Raw genomic sequence first — 21,247 nt, 5'->3', positions numbered from 1 at the left:
TTCTTTTTTTAGGGCCACACCCGTGGCATATGGAGGTTCCCAGGCCAGGGGTCGAATTGGAGCTACAGCTGCCGGCCTACCCCACAGCCACAGCAATACAGGATCCAAGCTGCGCCTGAGACACACACTTCAGCTCACGGCAACACCAGATCCCCAACCCATTAAGTGAGGCCAGGGATCGAACCCGAATCTTCATGGATACTAGTCAGATTCGTTTCTGCTGTGCCACAATGGGAACTCCTAGAGATTCGTGCTTTCCAACAAGAGATTCTTGATTTCCAGTGGTCTCCATTCCAGTGCTGTCATGGCAGCTCAGCAGAGACACGCTTAGGGAGGCAGCATTTCCCTTCGACAGCCTGGCAGAGGAGCAGGGAGGAGCCCTCGCCCCCAAGCTGTGAGACTTCCAGGTTCAAAACCAAAGACGTGACCAGCCCACATGAATCAGTCCGGTGGAGTCTGGTGGGACTTGAGGGAGGCCTGCAACTCGGCGAGGGGCTTGGTTTGCCTTCCAGGAGGTCAAGGGGCCAAAGGCTGCAGGTGGGCCAGGATGGAAGCCTGAGGGTGGTGTCCCATTGATTCATTCATTGATGCACACTTTAATCTGTAAGCCAGGTCTCAGATAGGGCTGGGCAGGCAGAATGGAGGAAGACCAGGCTCACAGTTGCTTGGGAAAGAGCCCACCAGCAAGTGGGAGACTGACAGTCCTCCTGCACTTGAGGGGAGAAAGCCAGGGGGTGGGGGATGCTAGGGTGTAGCCGCCCTGTTACCAGACTTTAGTCTATACGTCAGCCAGGGAAGGCCTATTTTTCATTTTTTAAATTTTTAAATTAAAAAAAATTTTTTTTTTGTCTTTTTGTCATTTCTTGGGCCACTCCCGCGACATATGGAGGTTCCTAGGCTACGGGTCGGATCGGAGCTGTAGCCACTGGCCTATGCCAGAGCCACAGCAACGCAAGATCCGAGCCGCATCTGCAACCTACACCACAGCACACACATCGCCAGATCCTTAACCCACTGGGTAAGGCCAGGGATCGAACCCGCAACATCATGGTTCCTAGTCGGATTCGTTAACCACTGCACCACGAAGCGAACTCCTGGAAGGCCTATTTTTTAAAACAACCAAGTGAGAGTAACTTGCATCATGATGGTTACAGCTATATCCTCTCCCATCTCTCCTGCATAGCTTTTTGCCAAGGGAAGAGGTGAACCTGACTATTGTACTAGTTTCAGAGGCAAGGTCTCCTTTGTGCCCCTGCCGTGTATCCCAAAGCCATAGGTTGGTTTACTGGGGTCCAGTGACTCCATCGAGGGCTGGGCTTGGGCTCTGGAGGCCTTCCAAAGAAGGTGGCAGGGGTTGGGGGGGCTGGAGACAACTGGGGAGTCCCAGAGTCTTGGTGACAGGATGTGAGTCACCAGGTTCCCAGGTTGTTGCCATGGAGGCGAGCGTTCCTGAGCTGACTCCCACCAGCTTGAGCACAAACTTGGCTGCCCTGGTCACCAGCTAGTGCCTCTGCCTGGGAGATGGCCTTCAGAAGTGCTTCTGCTGTGTTCTTGTCTTGCTGAGACAGCTGGGCCCCACCCTTGCTCATACTCAGGGAACTCACAGAACCAGCAGGCACCATAATGAATCCATTTCAGGGCAGGGCCGTGGCAGGGCTCGGGTGGAAGACAATGTGTGTTTCAAGCAGCCTCTACCCATTTCCCAATCTTTATTTTTTATGGCTGCACTTGGAGCATATGAAGATTCCCAGAGTAGGTCTCACACCAGAGCTACAGCTGCCAAGCCTATGCCAGAGACACAGCAATGTCATATCCGAGCTACATTTGTGACCGACACCACAGCTCATGGCAATGCCACATCCTTGAGCAAGGCCAGGGGTTGACCCCTCATCCTCATGGGATGCTAGTCGGGTTCTTTCCACTGAGCCACGATGGGAACTCCCGTTTCCCAATCTTTAATCACAGTACTGATTTCCCTCTTCCTTCCCCAATCTCAGGCCTTGTACATCTAGGGGGATGGCTCTGCCCCCAAGAGCTGGGGCTCTACCATATGACGCAGGCCCGATCCAATCCACAGGTCACACAGAACAACTCACGACCCAGCTAACACCAATCACAAGGCATTCCTCCTGCCACGCTCTGTCCTTCCCAGGAGCAACTTGTGATCCAACTGGCCTTTCACCACTCGACAGGGGCTGTGGGGCGGGGCACAGGTCTGCACAGCTACTCTGGGGCACCTTTCAGGAATAAACTGAACTGCTCTGGGGGCTCTCAAAGGCTTACGACAACTGCATTGAATAATTGCTGGCATCTTTTTTTTTTTTTTTTGTCATTTTTAGGGCTGCACTCGCAGCATATGGAGGTTCCCAGGCTAGGGGTCTAATCAGAGCTACAGCTGCCAGCCTACACCAGAGCCACTGCAAAGCCCAATCAGAGCCACCTCTGCGACCTACACCACAGCTCACAGCAACACCAGATCTTTAACCCACTGATCAAGGTCAGGGATCAAACCTGCAACCTCATGGTTCCTAGTCAGATTCATTTCCGCTGTGCCACGACAGGAACTCCTGCTGGCACCTCTAATTCTGTGCTTTATGATCGCCCTTTGGCTGAACACTGTTAACCACTGTGTCACAGTGTCACACTGTGTCACCTCTTTCCAAGGTTACCTCCCGCCTTATCACCAAATCCCCCCTTTTTAAATTTATTTATTTATTTTGTTTTTTAGGGCCATACCTGCAGCACATGGAAGTTCCCAGGCTAGAGGTCGAATCAGAGCAGCAGCTGCCAGCCTATACCACAGCCACACCAGAGCCAAGCCTCATCTGCCACCTACCCTGTAGCTTGCGGCAACACCAGATCCTTAACCCATTCAAGTGAGGCCAAGTATCGAACCTGCATCCTCCCCAATGCTATGTCGGGTTCTTAACCCACTGAGCCACAACAGGAACTCCTGAAGGCCCCTCTTAAGCTCAGGCCTGGAAGACGTATCAAGGACCAGCTCTAGTTCTTGATTTTGACCCATAGAAGGGCATAAAGAGACCCTGGAGACTAGTTCATCCCTACAGATGAAGAAACAGGCCCAGAGAGGGACCACGGCCTTCCCTGAGTCACACAGCCTGTTACAAAGCCGGGACAGGTCCCAAGCCCCATCTCATGCCCTTCCCACTGATACACATACATGCAGTTGAAACAACAAAAAACCAGATTACAAAATCAGATTAGAACAGTCCCAACCTGGATACGGCCGTGTGACCCCAGTGTTTTCCCTCTTCTGCTCTGCTCACCGTGTCCTCCTCTGGGGACTTGTTGCCTCGCACAGCAAGATGGCTGCTTCATTTTCCAGCTCTAGTTCTCGGGGCTGCTTTCTGGGCAGGAGAAGGGAGAGGGTGCAGGACTAAGTGAGCCCAGGTGGTTCCTGTGAAAATGCCTTCCTGAAATCCATACCCTGTTACCTGCACTAGGCAGCCAGCACTGGGTTGCCTGGCCGCGCAGAGTAAATAGTTTTAGGTGGACACATGGCCATCCTGAAGCAAAGTGAGGTGTGCTAAAAGGAAGGAGAGAGGGATGTGGGTGTCACAAAGTCTGCCGTGAAGCCTTCTAGATGGGGATTTTGGTGAAGAATGCCCGCCCCGCAAATCACCAGACCCTTCTCTTCCTCCCCACGTCTCCCAGAGACTGCCACTGCAGACACTGTACATGGATTTTTCTGGGGACATCAGAGGCTAGGAAGGTGGAAGAGGGTTCTCCTGACCGCACGTGGTCCTCACGCTACTCTTTGCCGGCCCTCTGCTTCCTCAAAACCCTACTCAGAAGTGCGCAGGGCGAGCGCAGAAGCACAGGACAAGCGGAGGCCAGGAGCCGCGTTTTGGGCAGGAGAGTCAAGTCAGGAGGCTGCCCCCGCCCTTGGTGACCTCGCTGGGATCCCCATCTTGCACAGCCTTCCCCTCCCCACGGAGAGCACCGGGCGTGGTCACAGCCCCGCCCCTCCTGAGCCCAGCTCCCCCCAGGAGGGCCTCCTAACCCCTGGCCCTTCCACCAGGTACCCCTGTATCTTCCCCGCTGGGGCAGCACCCGTCACGCTCTCAGGGAGGGTGCACTCACCTTTAACAGTCGTCTTCAAATCGAGGTGGCCGGACCTGCCACAATTCCTGACCTTGGAATTGGCCCGAAATTCTAAGTCTCCGCCCTCCCCAGCCCCAGGGAATCAGAGGCTCTGGGGTGGGGCCAGCACGCTGCTTTAAGGAGCCCTCAGGTGGTCCCCATGTGCTAAAGTTTGAGAATCTAACATACAATGACCTGCAGGCTGTGAAACAGCTCAGGGCTGTTAACCTAAAGGCAGCTGGGAAAGGCAGAAAGAACAGGAGCCCGCCTGGCCCCCTGTGCTTCAGAACCCACCAGGCAATAAACTGGAAGACTGAGATTTTCCAGCCTAATTGTTCGAGGGAGGAACTGCAGAGGGACCATCCAAACCTCCATGGTATGAACTTGAGAACTGGGATTTAGACAGGAGAAAGTATTTGCCTAAAGTGAAACCGGAACTGGAATTCAAGTTTCTTGAATCTCAGGTTTACGTTTTTCCCAAATTGGAATAATAGCTTTTGAAAAAATCATAGCCTCTATACCTATTGTGTGAATCTTTCACAGGTACATGGTCCTAAGGAATCGATCCTCAATGCAAACAGGTCAAGAAAGCCCTGGGGAGGAGCCTGAAGGTGGGGGTGATGCTTCGTTCTCCAAGTGCCATGGGGCCAGAAGGACCTGCCTGTCCTTGTTGGGGGGGGGCTGTCACTCATCTTCTTACTGTCCCTTCTTTCAGTGGCCACACCAACCCAGTGGCCTCACCAAATGAGGCCAAGGGCAGGGGCAGTGGCTTTACCTGACCTCTTGGTGTCTTCCAGGGCCCTGAGAAGAGGGTGGTCAGAGCTGGACATCTGCGCACACAGCAGGCTGGCTACAAGCCCAGGACAAGGGCCCCAGTGGAGGACCACCTACCACGTAGCTATGATTCTAAAACTTACAAATCAAGCTAACAGACTTAAATGGGCCCTGTCCCCCTACTTTATATAGACTCAGCAGACTGAAATATGAGGTTCAGAGGGAAGAGGCTCCAGCCCACACCTTGAGGACCTGTGCACACACAAGAGGACACTGCGGCCTGTTCAGCAAGTGCCAGCTCCACCTCCCTGCCAAGGGCCACCTTTTGATCACTGTTTGGAGGCAAGACCTGGGAAAGAGGCCTGTCCAGAGACTGGAAGCTGGCTCAGGGCTCCTGCATTTCTGGAGCCTGGTCTGAAAGATGGGGTATGGGCTTTGGGTGACATGTCCCTTCCCTGCCCCCAGCCCCCATGACTCCTCCCGCTGTGGGAGGTGTGGGCAGAGGAAGGCTCCAGCAGAGGCTCAAAATGTGGTCCCTGGACTGGCAGCATGGGCACCCCCTGGGAGCAGGTTAGAACTGCAGCCTGGCTCCAGACCTGCTAAATCACGATTGGCATTCTAACCAGCCCCCCAGCTGATTCATGCCCACTGAGGTTTGAAAAGCACGGTTCTAAAGCACAAAACCCAGGCCTAGGGTCCCTCTGGCCCAGGTCTAGGGGTCCTAACAGTGGTTATTAATAAATGTTTGCTCAGTGAATGCCAAATGTCACCTCTACCAGCTGGGGTGGCTGCCGGAGTCATGGTGCTTTCATCTCCTCTTTCTCTGGGGCCTCAGCGGCCATGTTTCAGCTCTCGGCCCTGCTGCTGGCCTGAGCTGATGGGTCCAGCAGGAGTCACCTGACCCACATTATGTCAATCAGAGGATCTCTCCCAGGAATTTGAAACTTAGGCCTCAAATCAAGCTCCCAGAGCAACAGCAATAGTGGCCTCACTGCCCCTGTTAACGTGTACCAAGCATGGCACAGAGTGTTTACAGAAATTGTGATCTGATCTTCACAACCACCTCACAAGGCAGGTATTAGTATTATTCTGCTTGATTTTTAGATGAGGAGATGTGCTCGGATATTAAGTAATTATCCCAAAGGTTTAAGGGGGCAGGGATGGCACCAGGGGAGCTGAGTGACTGGCCATGTGGGGTAGAGACATCATCAACCTCTGCTACCAGGTCCCCAGGCTTCCAGGCTTCATGGTGATTGTATGCCCTGGGGAGCAAGATATCTGGCTTGTGAAGTGCCACAGGGAGGAAGGAGGGAGTGGAGGAGGGAAGGGGGGCAGAAAGAAGGGTGGGAGCCGTGGGAGAGGGAGGCACAGAGAACCTCCAGTCCCCCAGCAAGAGTGGGGCACCCACTGGGACCAGCAGGCCCGCCCCACCTCAGCGCAGGCCAGAGAGCGCCCACTGACGACTCCTTCTTCCTCCAGCAAGTTAGCAGCCAACTTGTCAAAGAAAAGGGGTGGGTAGCTTACTTTGGAGACCAGCGTGGGGGCAGTGGAGAAGCTCCTCACCCCCAGAGGAACGGACACTTAAGAGGCTGAGGGGACAGAGGCAGCGGGGATGTGCTGAGATGGCTGAGGGCCTGCAGGGGCCAGAGATCCCATTCAGACTGGAGAAGGGAGTTGAGGGCCTCACTGGCTGGAGGCCCAAACAGGTTTCTGACTCCGGCTCTGGGTAGCATGGGCCGTTCCAGGTGGCAGAGGGGTGGCCTGGGGCACGCAGGCCTCTGACCGCCTAAGAAATAAAAACCAGTCAGCAGCAGCAGGTTTCTATCGGAATCCAAGGCTCATCAGGGGCAGGGTTGTCTGGCTTTATTTATAAAACAAACCAACATCTTTCATTGACGCTAACACCGTGGTGGACCCCTGCTGTCACCAGACGTTCAGACATCACTCAGCGCTGGTGCAGGTCACACCCTCAGCGGGCTCACGGTACAGTGTCACACTCTGGGCAGCACGCTGGCCCAGGGCGGCCACACAGAAATCCACTTCTCACTGCACAAATCTCTCTTAAAAAAATCCAAAGATCATCAGGGTAGAGAGGAATCGTTGGCTGTCCCAGTGAAGAGGGTACCAACGTGGTAACCGAGGCCGGCTCCTTCTGGCCCCTCACAGTGGGGTGGGGACCAGGATTCCTCAGGACCGTGTGAGCATTGCCAGGACGCTGCCAACGGCCTCCTTCCCTGTTGAGGATGGAAGGGATCCATCCCAACGCCCACAAGTGGGGGCGAAGCTCTGGGAACCCAGCCTGTCATCAGCGTCCCCGAGGCCCCCGCAGACTGGGATGCAAATAGCTCCGGGCCCACGCGGCTCCCAGTCTGCTGACGAGGGTGGCTCGCTCCTGTTTCTTCTCTCTTACTTTTTTCAGGGAGCAAATTTCAGAGTAAGAGCTGGCAGTTCTGGAAACTTTCTGGCTCCTCAGACAATTGTGGTAATCATGGAGACCCTCTCCAGGCACTTTCCAATGACTTGCAGGGGAGGGGAAGGTGGGACCCTTCCTCTGGACTGAGTGGCCCTCGGCCGGGTCAGTGCAGGGCTGGGTGAGGAGAAGGGATCCCCTCAGCACCTCACCTGGCCTGTGGCTCCTCTCCCCGTTCCCAGGTCTGCAGAGGGCCTCACGCTGCCTTACAGACTTGGGCCACCTCCTGCTCCAGGGCCCGGAGATCACTGCGCAGCCCTGGAGGCTGAACCCTTCCATCTGGAGGCAACTGCTGCTGCTAGAGGTTCAGGGGTAGCTCTAGAGGGGTGGCCACCACACTGGGGTAGAAGGGAGTAATCTGAGGTGGAGCCTCAGAGGAGGAAGCTTGGGAGTGGGGATTCCTGCTGACTGGGTTTAACCGCAGCATAGAGCCTGCTGTAGCTGAATCCACCAAAGGGAAGGGCACACAGCGTGTCCAGTCCTGAGGCCTGTCTCCCTTACCACAGACAGGTATTTAGGCAAGATTTTAGACCCCCAACCCTGCATCAAGACTCCAATCTCGTAAAGATTCTTACTGAGCAGCATTTCCTCTGTCCTAGGAAACCCTCGAGGGTTTCATTCCTAGGGTCCAGCCCCAGCCTCCCTGCCCTCCCCAGCCCAGTACAACCAGGGAGGGTTCCCATCTGGGCCAAGCTACAGCAGACAAGGCCAAAAGGGCAGCGTGTGCCTGGCAGCTTTGCCTCTTTGGAGGGCCTGGCTCCAGCCTCATGCGCGGTGTGTGTGGACAGACACAGTGTCCTCAGGAGGGAGGCTGGAACGGGGACAGACGGAGTGGGGGCTGATGGGTGGTGCTGGGTGTGATGTCCATTCTCCAGAGGGGGAGGTGGGAACGGGCGGGGTGGGGGCGCGGCGGGCCTGTCATCTCATCAGGCCCCCTGGGCGGCTCGGCAGGGCAAGCTCCAGCAGAGAGGGCTGTGTGGGAAGCTCGGGTTCAGCCTGTTTCCTTGGCAACTGGTCTTTTCCGAACCCAAGCCTGGTGAGGATCCATGTGGTGGGAGCCTGCGGCTCTGTAGGGAAGCAGCTGTGCCAGCCTGTGGGTGGGGCGTGACTGGGAGGCTGGCCAGCGCCGCCTCAGCCTCAGGTAGTGGAGGGACAGGTGGTGCCTGGGAGGCAGAGGCTGCGTTCTAGCAGGAGAGACCTGCTCAGTCCAGTTGCGGGGGGCTTCTCTTTAACACTCATCTTCATTCCACCTTGCAGCAATCATAGAACCTTCAGTGTCGGAATCGCAGCCCTGAGGGGCTCTGGGGTTTTTCACGGCTTCCTCTCCCATCACACGTCTCCCTCTGAGCAGTGTTAACCAGATTTGAGGAGAAGAGCCTTATTTAGAGAGAGTTCTGAAGAGGTTTCCATTCTCAAGGAGGGCGAGGCTTGCCCAGAGCTGCTTCAGAGAGAGGGCTGGAGGAGGCCGGCAGTGAGGGCCAGTGGGAGCAGCAGCAAGGAGACCCCGGAGGCAGTGACCGCTGAGGGATTAAACACAGGCAGTTAAGGCCTCCAAGGGCCAAGGACCCACGTTCCTGGCCCTCTGGCACCTGTATTTTTTGTGCACTAAACTCACTCCAGGCTCCCACTTGCTTCCCTATTAGTTTTTCTTTCCCCTGCTTTCTTTACATATTCATTTCTTTCAAAATTACACTACATGTATATTTATGCAGTGCCTGAATCCTCTTTGGATGATTATTTTTAGCATTTATATTCCTTACGCAGGTCTGTCTTCGTGCCACAGCCAGTGTTTCTGCTATAATTGTTCAGACCCACCCAGGACATTTCACCTTGATCGTTTGCAAAGACCCAGAATGCCCTTCAGTGCATTCAAGGTTTTGGGTGAAGGGCTCAGAATGATGCCCAGGGAAGGCTCCCACTCTTTCTCTGTGGGGTGCGAACCCAGCCGTCCGGGGCTTTTGCAGCTGCCCTACCTGCGCCTGAGCACTGCTGAGACAGCATTCCTTCCAGAGCCGCCACATAGTCGGGGCCCAGCCAGTCACGGTACGTGGTTCTCTCTCCCACGGGCACCACCCGGATGGTGGCATCCTTGAAAAGCAGGTCTTGGCCATGGTAGTTGGAGGAGTCGAACATTTTGAACCCATTCTTATTGTGGTCATCTCCAAACAGGTCCTAAAAGCACACAGCAGATCTGCTTGGCACCCAGGCTCACAAATGGTCACCCAGTGTCCCTTGCCATTAACTGTTTTATACACAGTGAACTGAGGAGTAAGGAAAGTCAGGGGCCCAGATTGTGCTTTGAAGTCATAAGCTGGACAACTCACTGAGGTCTGCCACCAGAGGGGATCTGGAGTAAGAGATGACCAGAGCCATCACCATAAGCTATTCACAAACATCACACCAAACGAGCTGCTGGATACAGAACCGAAGCCTGAGACTTAGAGGAAGAAAGATCCAGAAATGAGAGATGATGTTCCTGAGATGACTGAGGGTTTTGCCAGGCCTGCTCAGCAATCCTCAACCTTTTCTTTCTTTCTTTCTTTTTTTCTTTTTTGCCTTTTGTCTTTTCTAGGGCTGCACTGGCAGCATATGGACGTTCCCAGGCTAGGGGTCAAATTGGAGCTGTAGCCACCAGCCTACACCACAGCCAGAGCAACGCCAGATCCGAGCTGCATCTGCGACCTACACCACAGCTCACGGCAATGCTGGATCCTTAACTCACTGAGCGAGGCCAGGGATCAAACCCGCGTCCTCATGGATGCTAGTTGGGTTCATTAACCACTGAGCCATGACAGGAACTCCATCCTCAACCTTTTCTACCAGACTTCCTCACTACCTTATGGGTGTCCTTTACCCCAAACCAAAGTGATTTCATAAGAGAGCCTGTTGTTCTGTCACCAGTACTAAGAAAGTACTAGGTGAGCTGAATACCCTTCATGAACCCACCCTCCTAGGGCCCAAGAGATTCTTGCTGGAGCTCTTCTATTCCCTGCCGAGGTCCTCAGGATGCATGTGCTATGGCTCCCACCCTGACAGAGAGAGCCAGGAAAAAGGCCAGAAGGGATTGAGAAATCAGAACTACATAAAGGACATCAGGAGAACACAGACAAATGCCTGTGTCAGCTCTTAAAAACTGATCAAGGGGGGAAGAAAGAGTAAGGTGGCTGTTGATATTTTGGGGGGAATGCGCAGATCCTCTGGAGGATCTGATGAAAGCTCTCAGCCTTCTCCCCAGAAAAGTGTACATCCACAGTGCTCGTCCCCCGCATCACTTCAGAGGGCTTGGGGACCCCTGGGGGAGCCCAGGGACCCAGAGTCAAGAACTCCTGGCACCGAGCGGCTCATGGGAAAGGTGAGAGCAGATATCATTTCGAAGGTTAGGAACTGGCCCTGAGAGCCAGCTGGCTCTGCAAGTCTGGGGTGCTTATGGCTGGAGGGAAAGGTCAAATCCAGCCAAAATCAGATCAGGTGGGTAGCTGGGAGGTTGGGAACCAGGGAGGGGCCCTGTTGTCAGACAGCCTGGGTTCAAATTGTAGATGTGTTTTGCAAGTGTGGCCAAATAGGATTTATGGATGGACTAGAAGTAGAGCGAGAGAGGAAGACGAGAGTCCGTGAGCTGACTCCTGAGGAAACGGCAAGGCTGAAACTGCATTCACTGAACAGGAAGACGACGGAAAAAAGGGGGTCCAACTTGAGCCTGTTCAGTTCAAGATGCTTGTTAGAAATATCTGTTGAAATGTCAAGCAGGCAGTTGTTAAAGATGCAAGTTTGTTCACTAATGTTCCTGCTGTGGTGCAGTGGGTTAGGGATCCGGAGCTGCTGCACTGTGGCTCAGATACAGTCCTTGGCCTGGGAACGTCATGAGTGTGACCCAAAGAAAAAAAAAAAGATCCAAGTTTGAGACAGAGGGGTGGGACTGAAGCAGGGTGTACATGTAGGAGCCATCAACATGGCTGGATGAGATAATGGGGGTGTCGGTGCTGACAAAGAAGGGGATTGAGGGTTGAATCCTGGGGTGCTCCAGTGCTTACTGGCCAGGCAAATGATGAATAATCAGCAAAGGAGCCCAGGAGGAGTGGCCAGAGAGGTAGGAGGAGAGCCAGGCAAGTGTGGGGTCCTGGGAGCCAAGCGGGAACAGCGTCCAAGAGGAACGTGGACTTCAGGAGGACGGAGCTGCAGCTAGTGCTGCTGAGAGGTCAGGGAGAGGCAGACTGGGAAACAGCCGCTGGATTCAGCTACATGGGTCACTAACCAGGGCAGTTCAGGGCCCTGGTGGGGCCCGTCTAGTCACCATCCTTCAGAGAGACCAGAAAGAGCTAAGTGAAAATCACAGAGCTTCCCCTCAGGTTTCCTCAGTTTCTCCTGAGGTCCACTCCAGGTAGACTGAGGCATCCTGGGGGCTTGGCTCACCTCTGTTGCCCTCCCCCGCAGTGGGGTGGCCCCCACCCGGGCTCACCTGGGCCTTGTCCAGCAGTCCATACACAGTGAAGATGTTGGTGTCTGGCCGGACCATGACTGCCTGGGATGGTATCTGTGCCAGGTTACAGGCTGCGAACTGGGTCACCTCAGCCCGGGCCCCATTGGGACACAGCAGCTCATAGTCCTCCGACATGAGCACAGCAGCCCAGGGCTCAGAATTGTGGCCTGAAAGGATGGAGCAGAGGGAGGGGTGAGGGGAAGGAATAGAGAGAGGCTGCCTTCTTCAGGGATCCCCAAATCCTTGCCTGGGGAGAGGGGGCAATATCTGGCCAGCTCCCCAACCTTCTCCATTCTTCGGTTGCTCTGTTCTATTAGCAGGGTGAGAGGGCCCAGCAGGGCTAATCTGATATTCATAGGGCATAAGAAGTGTCTACTACATAACAGTTTACAAGCACTGCTCTATCCTCTGGACAGTAATGTGGGGTAGGTATGATCACTCCCATTTAACAGGCAGAGATACTGAGGCTCTTACTCACTCCCAGGCAAAGAACTTCATCTGTGTGCCAGAGGTCTTGGGCCTGAGGGTGGTGGTTGCCCTCCTCCCGTAATGGCTGAAGTTCTCAAACCAGAGTGGTTATAACATCACATATTGATCTGTAAGAGGCAGTTTCGAAGGCCCCTCCTTGCAAAGAATCTCATCAGGTAGGTCTACGGTGGGGCCCAGGAACCTGCATTTTAAACTAGCTACCCAGTGATTCTGAAGGAGGTGGTTGGTCTGAAGGCTTCCTGAGAAACACGGCTCTTGGGAATCACATTATTATTATTAATTTGCTTTTCAGGGCCATACCCATGGCATATGGAGGTTTCCAGGCTAGGGGTCTAAGCAGAGCTACAGCTGCCGGCCTATACCACAGCTCACGGCAACACCAGATCCTTAACCCACTGAGTGAGGCCAGGGATCGAACTTGCAACCTCATGGTTCCTAGTCGGATTCGTTTCCACTGTGCCACAACAGGAACTCCAGGAATCACATTTTTTGTGTGTCTTCATGTATTCACTTAGTACTCACTCTCTTCCTGTTTCCAGAAGGAATTCCAGGTACACCCAGGAACAGAGATGGAAAATTTGAGTGACCCTGGGAGGTGGTTGCCTCACTGTAGATGAACCTTCAAGGGCTCTGCCTCCTCCTTGACCCTCATCCTAGGACCGCAGAGGGCTCTTGGCTCCTGCAGGAGCACAAAGCTCCCTCCTCCTGGGGGATGATCCCTAGGGTTCTCTGAGGGGAGCTGACAGGGAGGAGGTTATGGCAGCAGGGCCTGGATCCCTTCCAGCTCTTTGAGGGAAGCTGATCTAAAGCCTTAGTGACCTCCACAGGCAGGTGGGATCTGAGTTGTGAAATACTATGTTTTTTCCCTTCAGATCTCACTTTCCCTTCACCAACCTCCCCTTCCCCTTCGGGCCTTATGCTTTTCTTTCCTGCGTTTCTGAGAACAGATGTGTTAGGACAGAGTGGAGAAGGCTGAGCCTCTGGCATTTGGGGTTTCAAAGCCTAGGGTGTAGGAAGGGTTTCCAGAAAACGCAAGCAGTAAGCGCTAAAGTCAAATGGCTTCCAGTCTTCAAAACAGAGAGTTTCCCTGGGGAGGGGGAACAGGATGGGGAGGGAGCGATGCACGGTAAAGGACCTCAGGTGGGGGCTTGGGGGTCCTGGACCAGAGTTCCTAGGCTCTTCTTCCCAGGCAGAGCTCAGGAAGGTGACTCTGGAGAAGAAGCCTCCTTCCTGCATGATGTGAATGAGGGTGGACCCTGCCTCATACGCTTGGGGGCTGCAGTGATTTCCCTGCACTTGGCAGTGACCTGCTCAGGACCAAAGACCACATGCTGGTGTGAAGTGATTACCTTGTGGAGAGAGGCCCCTGCCACCCTCACCCACGCACCTTGGTGCCACATAAATACCCCTGAAAGGGTCTCTCCAAAATGACTGAGATTGAGTTTCTATCATGTTGGTGGAATGGGGATTTGGATTCCAGACCAGTAAAGACTGATATGCGACCCGTGCATGTAGGTATGAGGCCTGGGGTCTGTCCACCCCCATTCAGCCCTTGGGGTCCCTGGGATCCCCAAGGGGCACAGCTTTCTGGACTGAGTCTTCCCTGGCTGCCACTCAGCCCACAATTCCAGCAACATCCAGGCCCTGGATTGTGTTGGAGATGGGGAACAGCCCTGCCAGAATCTGACCCTGCTGTGGACACAACCCCACCACATACCATTCGTGTTGTCAAAGACAGTCGTGTGCTTGACAAAAGCGACGTCCCCTGCATTCTCAACCAGGCACCTGCCACACAAGAAGCCAAGGCAGAGGTCAGCCGAAGGGTCCCACCCCTGTGTCCAGCCCTAAGCCCACCCCCTCGGCCCACTGGGTACCTGAAGGCGCCACTGTATCCGTAGTACCTCTCCTGGCTATTGCCCACGCACTTGTTGCGGCCCTGCTCATCCCCCACGCAGAGAGCACACAGCGAGGATGGGTAGTTCTTGGGGTTGTTCACAGGTACGCAGCTGGCACTGAAAAACTCACTCACCGCTGGGAGGGAGGGGGAGGACTGGGTTGAGGGGCCAGCAACAGAAAAGGTGGCCAGGGAGGGGATGGGTGGGCTGCCCACCTGTCTCACCCATTGGGTCCAGGCCACCCATCTGTCCCACTGCCCACCCAGCTCAGAATGGCAGGTCTTCTCCTGTGAGGATCATAGGGATTGGCGGGGGGGGGAATGCAGAGGTTGCCTAGATACAGGAAGCTTATTGTCAACCTCTGGTAAGTGGTCACCCTTACCAGCCTTCTCTTGAACTCCCTCAAGGATGGGGAACTCACTACCTCATAAATTCTTCAGCTCCAGTCAGAGCAACTGCCTCGCTGTCTGTGAGTGGGAGCAGCCAACCCTAACACCTTACATGTGCTTGTGTAGGTGGTTAGAAAAAAATGTGTTTTTCCCCCCTGAGGTGCCAGCCGGGACAGAGGTGTGTCTGCAGCAGCTTCTTCCTGCCTTCCTTTCACCATGAATGTGCATGATTTAACACCCAGGAAGAGCCCTGCATGTGGCATATGGTGGGTGCTTGGTAAACGTGTCTTCTTCACACTTACACAGAGGGCTGCCCACCTTCCAACAAGGTCTCCCGGATGCCCAGGGGGACAACCATGACTGAATGGTGGTATAGCCAGGCCCGGAGCCCCTGAACTTGCCCTGCTCCCATCCCACTGGCCCTATTCCACTCTGAGTGTGAGTGAGTGTGTAGGGGCACTGGCAGCCTCCACAGAACCGGGTGCGCCTGTCACAGTGTGGCCAAGAAAAGCCCCCAACCTTCCCAAGAGCAAAGGGCACGTCAAGGAGGAAGAGGAAATCTCCCTGGGGCTGCCTTCTGTGGGGTCCTGCTGGGAGAGGACGCCAACCCTCAGAGCTAGCCCTGACCTCAGCCAACCCCAAAGAAGAGTTTGCCTGTGTGCTGTGGGAGATAGTACCTGTGAGGACGTCGCAGTCCCTGGGCCGGATGAAGCCCCTTTGCACCAGGGCGCCCACCGGGATGTCCCAGCCTGCAAGGCTGCCAAAGCCTGGGTGGCAGGAGCGCTTGCCACGCAGCTCATCCAGGGTGAAGGCGTAGGAGCTGTTCCGCTTCACCACGGCCACCACGAAGTATGAGTTGCTCCTGTCCTCCGCTGGGGGAGGGGACACCAGTGAGGCCCCTCATCTATGCTTTCCTGGCCTCAGCTGGGCCAGAGCCAGCGCCAGATCCTCACGGGGCCCTTATTCCCTCCAACCCTTTTGTTGCCATTGACCGCAGGGCTCTCTTGCCGCTGCCAGCAGCCTGGGCTCAGGAGCGCCCACGCCCCCAGGGTTGGGCGGGTGTTCCGCGAGCACATCTGGCAGCGGGACCCCTGAGTGTCTCCGCCTTTTCTGAGGAGCAGCCTGTGGGGCTCTACTTTTCAGCATTCTATCTCTTAACACCACCCTCCAACAGTCCTCACCCACAGCAGCTTTCTTTGCTTTTACCCTAAGGTGATATTTTTCTCACCTCCTGGGAGAAAAGTGGAGGCACAGCAGAGGCTTCAGAAGTGTTTCCCCTAAGCCACCGAGTTTCCACATTTGAGTGGAGGGGACCTGAGGTCACCACTTAAGAAGACAGAGCACCAGCCCAGGCTGCTGAGAAGGTGTGCATGACCTGCCAGGAAGGAGGGTTCCAGGGCCACCTTCCGTGAGCCACATGGTCTGGACAGAAGAGGCCCAGGAGGCTCTCTGTTCCAAGGCTTAGCAACCTACTCAGCCTGTGTCAGTATAGCCTGGTTTACAAGCTAAAAATAATTTTTGTATTTTTAAAGGGTGGTTAAGGAGTTCCCGTCGTGGCGCAGTGGTTAACGAATCCGACTAGGAACCATGAGGTTGCGGGTTCGGTCCCTGCCCTTGCTCAGTGGGTTGACGATCCGGTGTTGCCGTGAGCTGTGGTGTAGGTCGCAGACGCGGCTCGGATCCCGAGTTGCTGTGGCTCTGGCGTAGGCCGGTGGCTACAGCTCCGATTCGACCCCTAGCCTGGGAACCTCCATATGCTGTGGGAGCGGCCCAAGAAATAGCAACAACAACAAAAAAGAGACAAAAGACCAAAAAAAAAAAAAAAGGGTGGTTAAAATACAAAAACACCTGAGTTCCCATTGTGGTTCAGCAGAAACTACTCTGACTCGCATCCATGAGGACGCAGGTTAGATCCCTGGCCTCACTCAGTGGGTTAAGGATCCGGTGTTGCTGAGAGGTGTGGTGTAGGTCACAGATCCCACGTTGCTGTGGCTGTGGTATAGGCTGGCAGCTACAGCTCTGATTCGACCATTGGCCTGGGAACCTCCATATGCTGCGGGTGCGGCCCAAAAAACAACAATGAAAACAAAACACATGTGGCAGTGCCTGTACATGACCTGAAAAACACAAAGTGTTTACTCTCTGACTTTTCATAGAAAGTTTGCCAAGACCTGCATTTCTGGTGACTGAGTGGGTACATGGTACCCGGGGCCAGAGGGGCTTGCCTGTGACAGAGAGCAACTGGTCCAGGAAGAGATGCTCTGAGGGAGAAGTTTTTATAAATATAAAAATAGCAACCACCTCCCAGCCGAGGTTGGGTGACTGGCACCTGTACTCACGGGCATAGTGCTCCCCGGCTGCTGGAACGAGGCCGTATGTCTTCCCCGCCATGTAAATGTCCTCACCCCTCAGGGTCACAGCATCAATATGCCCAGCCTGCAGGGGGGAACAGACAGAGTGCTGGGCTGCGTTGGGCCCTAGGATGCGCTGGTTGTTGGGATCTGACAGAGGTGCCAAGATGGCTCTCTCGGGGACTTTAGTCTCAAGCTCCCTTCCCCTGGGAACCCCGTCCTTCCCCATCCGCCCCTTCCTCTGCTTGTGAAGATGCACAGGCAAGAGAGGTGCCTGGAGGACCAGAGGCCTGACACCAACCAGCCCTCCCATGCATGGGTGTCTTTCAATCTTTCAGCAAAAAAAAAAAAAAAGTTTTCTGGAGGTCTCCGTTGCCAGGCCCCTTTCTGAGCAAAACCTGGCCTGATTCATGCTCTTGTGCTTGGTGTAGATCTCCCCATGGACAGCCAGCCTTGCCTAGGGCACTGTACTGCACCCCCAGCACCTGGTCATGGGCTGGAACATAGCACGAGTGTAGTACGTATTTCTCAAATGTGTATGCACATGGATGATGAGCCAGTTCTTTTGTGGGAGGGGGGCATGCCTATGGCATGTGGAAGTTCCTGGGCCAGGAATCAAACCTGCACCACCACAGTTACAACATCAGATCCTTAACCTACTGAGCCACCAGGGAACTCCATGAGCCAGGTCTTAAAAGAGGGCAGTCTCAGGGCCTGTGGGAGGAGGCCCCAGAGTTGAGGGGTAGAGCCCTGCCTCAGGCAGCAGCAGGAGGGGCCCAGGACCCTCCTTCTTCAGACCTTCTAAAACCTTCCAGATCACTCCCACTCCACCCCGACTTGTTCATTCTGAAGCCTCTGGACAGGTGGCCCCTCCAACCCTGCAAAGATGTTAACTGATAAGTCACAGTAGGGGGTCAAACCCCAAAAGAAGGAGGTGGAGCCTGGGGAAAGAGGGGACACCTGCACCCCAGGAAGGTGCCCCACTCTGTTCAGGGCCAGAGGCATGACGTTATGCTGATGGAACAACAGGCAGTGGCACTGATGTTTTGAGCCTGGAGGGTCCATCTCTGGGCCCCCTCTCTTCCTCTTCCAGATCTACCCACTGCGACGTCAGGGAGGAACTCAGACCCTGGACCAACAGCTCAGGGGCCAGGCCAGCCTGGATCACCGTGGCCAAGTAGGGCATTAGAGCTACACCGGATACCATCTCTGAGAGCCTTAGAAGCTAGAACTGAAAACCTCTGAGCCTTTTTCTGAGGTTCTCAAAATCCACTCCTCTCTCCACAGGCCCTACGGCAATGCCTTGGCCCTCTCTGAGCTCAGAGAGAGAGAATGCTTCTGGCAGGAGGGAGCTGAAACCTCCCTCCCTGCAGCTCTCCCTGTTCTGGGGCTCTGGGAACAGCCTTCCCAGCATCAGGAAATGAAGAGTCCCCACCCTAAGTCTCCTCCTCCATTCCAGCCAGGCTACCCTCCCTCAACACCATGCTGAGGTTGAGACAGGCTCCTGTCTGCCCTTGGAGAGAGGGGCTCTCAGACCCTTGGGCTGGGTGACCTTGGGCAAGTTACTCTCTCATCCTCTCCCAGCCCTAGTGTCCACATCTGCTAGGAATCCACCCACTCCACAGTGTCATTGTGAGGATTAATGGAGGTAACGAGGGATCTGCAGCTGGGGCAGGGTGGACACACCTGAGGGGCTGTGGCTTGGCCTGCACTCAGGGTCCACCCTGAAAAGGACCCCTCACCATCAGGCCCCACCTAGTTGCTCCTAAACAACAGGAGGGAAGGAGCCTAGGAACTCAGGGGCAGAGGGGACCCCTGTGATCACAGTAGGACCTCATCCTTGACTGCAGGGCCTTGGGGCTGCCTCTGAGTCCTGGCCTCAGTCTCCAGTGGTAGAAGCAAAGCAGGACAGAGCCGTATAGGCTTCAGAGACCAAGGCGAGTGCTTTCAAGCATACTGACGGATGCATAATCAATTTAATGGGCCATGACAAGCTTAAAAAAGAAAAGACCAGGATAGAAGACAGCAGAAACTATTAGCACATGTACTTAGTAAGGTTAAGTACTGTTTTGTTTCCTATCTCTCTATAGGGGGACATAGAGTTTTACATAATTATATGTGAAAGAAAAGCTTTTGTGTACTAGACTGTCATTGGTGTAAAACGTATTTCTGACTGGCTGCAGCTGAGTAAATGGTGATCCAAGCCTACTTCCTATTGTGCACAAGGGGAGACTGAGACTCAGGAAGGGGAAGGGGCTTGCCCAAGGCCATAGGGTCGTCAGTGCCAAGCTGGGCCAGTCTCTCCTTCCTTCTGCTCCCTGCCCACCTGCTCAGTGGGGAGAAGGCCCTGGGCTCCCCAAGACAAACAGCCCCCTTCTGCCCTGCCCCCCTGGGTCGGGTGGCTGCTTCCTGGGGGCAACCTCTACCTCCCCTCTGTGGGGTTGTCACAGGAGACCTTCTTCCTCTCAAGCTGCCCTGTATCCTCTCGACCAGGTGAGAAAGAGGGTGGGCCCGGTAAGGACCATCTCAGGCACTGCCCCTGCCAGCCCATCCCGCCGGCTCTGCCCACCTGGATCCGTTCCATGCAGTGCTGGGGGGAATCGGCGGACACACACTGGATCTCCGGCTTGAGCCTCTGCCGGCTGAAGGCCACAGCCATGTCTCCACACTTCTGGATCTCTGGAGTGGACAGCACACACCAGCGCAGGTAGTGGGGCAGCCCTGCGTGGGTGTGAGTGTGTGGTCACCTCCAGACTGGCCTCCTTCAGAGGCCGCCCCTCGGCCAGAAGAGCCGGGAGTCAGACTCCAGGGAAACTCTAGCTCTTTCCGGAGTTAAGGGGTAAGCTCTTTTACCACCTGATCCTTGTTTCCTTACACAGAAAGGGGACAACTGAACCTCTTTCATGGGGCTGTGAGGAGGCTTGAGTCAGATCATGGCTGACGTGGGTCTCACTCGGGGCTGGTACATCATCTCCCTGGCTGTAGGTGGAGGATACATGCGAGTGGGGGCTGGAGTCAGGAAGCCATTTGTAAAGGTCCAGGTGAGAGACAGCGCCCAGCCAAAACCATGGCGGTTTGGTGTGGGGAGGAGGTGGGAAGGAGCGAGGCACAGTGGGAGGGGCGAGGCACTGTGGGAGGAGCGAGGCACTGTGGGAGGAGCGAGGCACTGTGGGAGAAGCGAGGCACTGTGGGAGGAGCGAGGCACTATGGGAAGAACAAGGCACAGTGGGAGGAGTGAGGCACAGTGGGAGGAGCGAGGCACTGTGGAGGGGGAGGGTAAGGTAGGAGAGTAAAGGCAAGGCGGGAGGAGTGAGGCATTGTGGGAGGAGCCAGGGTCAGTGCAGGGGTGGGGCATGGTGGAAGAGGTGGAGCACCGTGGAGAAAGAACGACGGGACTTGATTTCTTTATGGAGAGGGGAGGAGACTCTTCCCATTACAGGCCCTGTGAGCCTGGATCCCACCCTCCGGAGCGGGTGGGGCTTCCAGGGTACAGCAGGCCCTGGAACTCCAGAGATACTTCCTTCCCAACCACGTGTCAGGGAGGTGGAAGCGACAGGAGGCCAAGAGGCACACACACTTCCTGGGGTGAATGTCCTCCTCTGGCTATCTCTCCAGAAAGCCCGGCCACTCCCGCGGTCAGGCTGGGTTGGAGCCAGCGAGAGAAGAGATGGGTGGACTTACGGTTGGGGTCACAGAGGAGACCTTTCATGGCTTGCACGTACTCGTGGCCCAGCCATGCCTCATAGGTCTGTGTGGCGATCGGCACCAGCTCAGAGGTGGCATCTTTGAACAGCAAGTTTTTCTGGCCATAGGCATCAGAGCTGAACATCTGGAAGCTGCTGCCCTCATGGCTGAACAGACGCTGTGTGTCGAGGGGTGGGGGTGGGGGGGCTGGTGAGGTGCCACAGGCAGCATCTTACCTCCCAGTTCAGCCACCGTTTCCTTCTTCCTGTGCCCTCAAGGCTTGCACCCACCCTGAGCGCCAGGTGAAGCCCCACCTCCCTCCTTGCCTGTGCTCCCCCAGTGCATTCTGTCTGCTCATACTCAGCTGACTGAACACATGGCTTGTGGCCAAGGGGTGTGATGGCCTGAGCATGGGTTGTATGCATGGATGGGCAAAACTAAAGCTGGTGTGGCCCAAAGTCAGAAACCTCCTGCTCTTGTGAGCAGTGGTTTCAGCCAAACATTATTCATCACATCCAAGTAATGGTGTATTTGGACATTTATTGGTTTTGTTATTTTGTTTCTTTGCTCATATGATCTGGTTTTGGTTTTAAGAGCCACACATACCAGGAGCT

The 21,247-nt window shown here is 55.0% G+C and overlaps 1 protein-coding gene and 2 long non-coding RNA genes across 3 annotated transcripts in view; 1 reads left to right on the top strand and 2 right to left on the bottom strand.

Moving 5' to 3' along the window:
- LOC110256401 lies at positions 203 to 4,277 on the bottom strand. The gene is made up of 4 exons (XR_002337854.1): positions 4,105 to 4,277; positions 3,456 to 3,547; positions 3,238 to 3,368; positions 203 to 625 (listed from the first exon to the last, which is right to left on the bottom strand). It is a non-coding gene; the product is annotated as an uncharacterized LOC110256401 (long non-coding RNA).
- Positions 4,300 to 7,326, top strand: LOC110256400. Its single transcript, XR_002337853.1, has 3 exons — positions 4,300 to 4,480; positions 4,648 to 4,715; positions 4,902 to 7,326. It is a non-coding gene; the product is annotated as an uncharacterized LOC110256400 (long non-coding RNA).
- The window catches only part of MELTF (melanotransferrin), a 27,224-nt gene continuing 12,673 nt past the window's right edge, over positions 6,697 to 21,247 (bottom strand). Inside the window, exons 8-16 of the mRNA XM_021070118.1 lie at positions 20,631 to 20,811; positions 19,519 to 19,670; positions 16,938 to 17,034; positions 15,276 to 15,470; positions 14,189 to 14,345; positions 14,032 to 14,099; positions 11,805 to 11,992; positions 9,322 to 9,520; positions 6,697 to 8,868 (exon numbers count right to left, since the gene is read on the bottom strand). Of these exons, the coding sequence (XP_020925777.1) occupies positions 8,792 to 8,868; positions 9,322 to 9,520; positions 11,805 to 11,992; positions 14,032 to 14,099; positions 14,189 to 14,345; positions 15,276 to 15,470; positions 16,938 to 17,034; positions 19,519 to 19,670; positions 20,631 to 20,811 (1,314 nt within the window). The 3' untranslated portion in view covers positions 6,697 to 8,791. The remainder of the gene's footprint in view (positions 8,869 to 9,321; positions 9,521 to 11,804; positions 11,993 to 14,031; positions 14,100 to 14,188; positions 14,346 to 15,275; positions 15,471 to 16,937; positions 17,035 to 19,518; positions 19,671 to 20,630; positions 20,812 to 21,247) is intronic.

This window comes from Sus scrofa, chromosome 13 (assembly GCF_000003025.6).
Source record: "Sus scrofa isolate TJ Tabasco breed Duroc chromosome 13, Sscrofa11.1, whole genome shotgun sequence".
NCBI lineage: Eukaryota > Metazoa > Chordata > Mammalia > Artiodactyla > Suidae > Sus > Sus scrofa.
The sequence above is the reverse complement of the archived record's forward strand: the minus strand, read 5'-3'. Positions and strand labels throughout refer to the sequence as shown.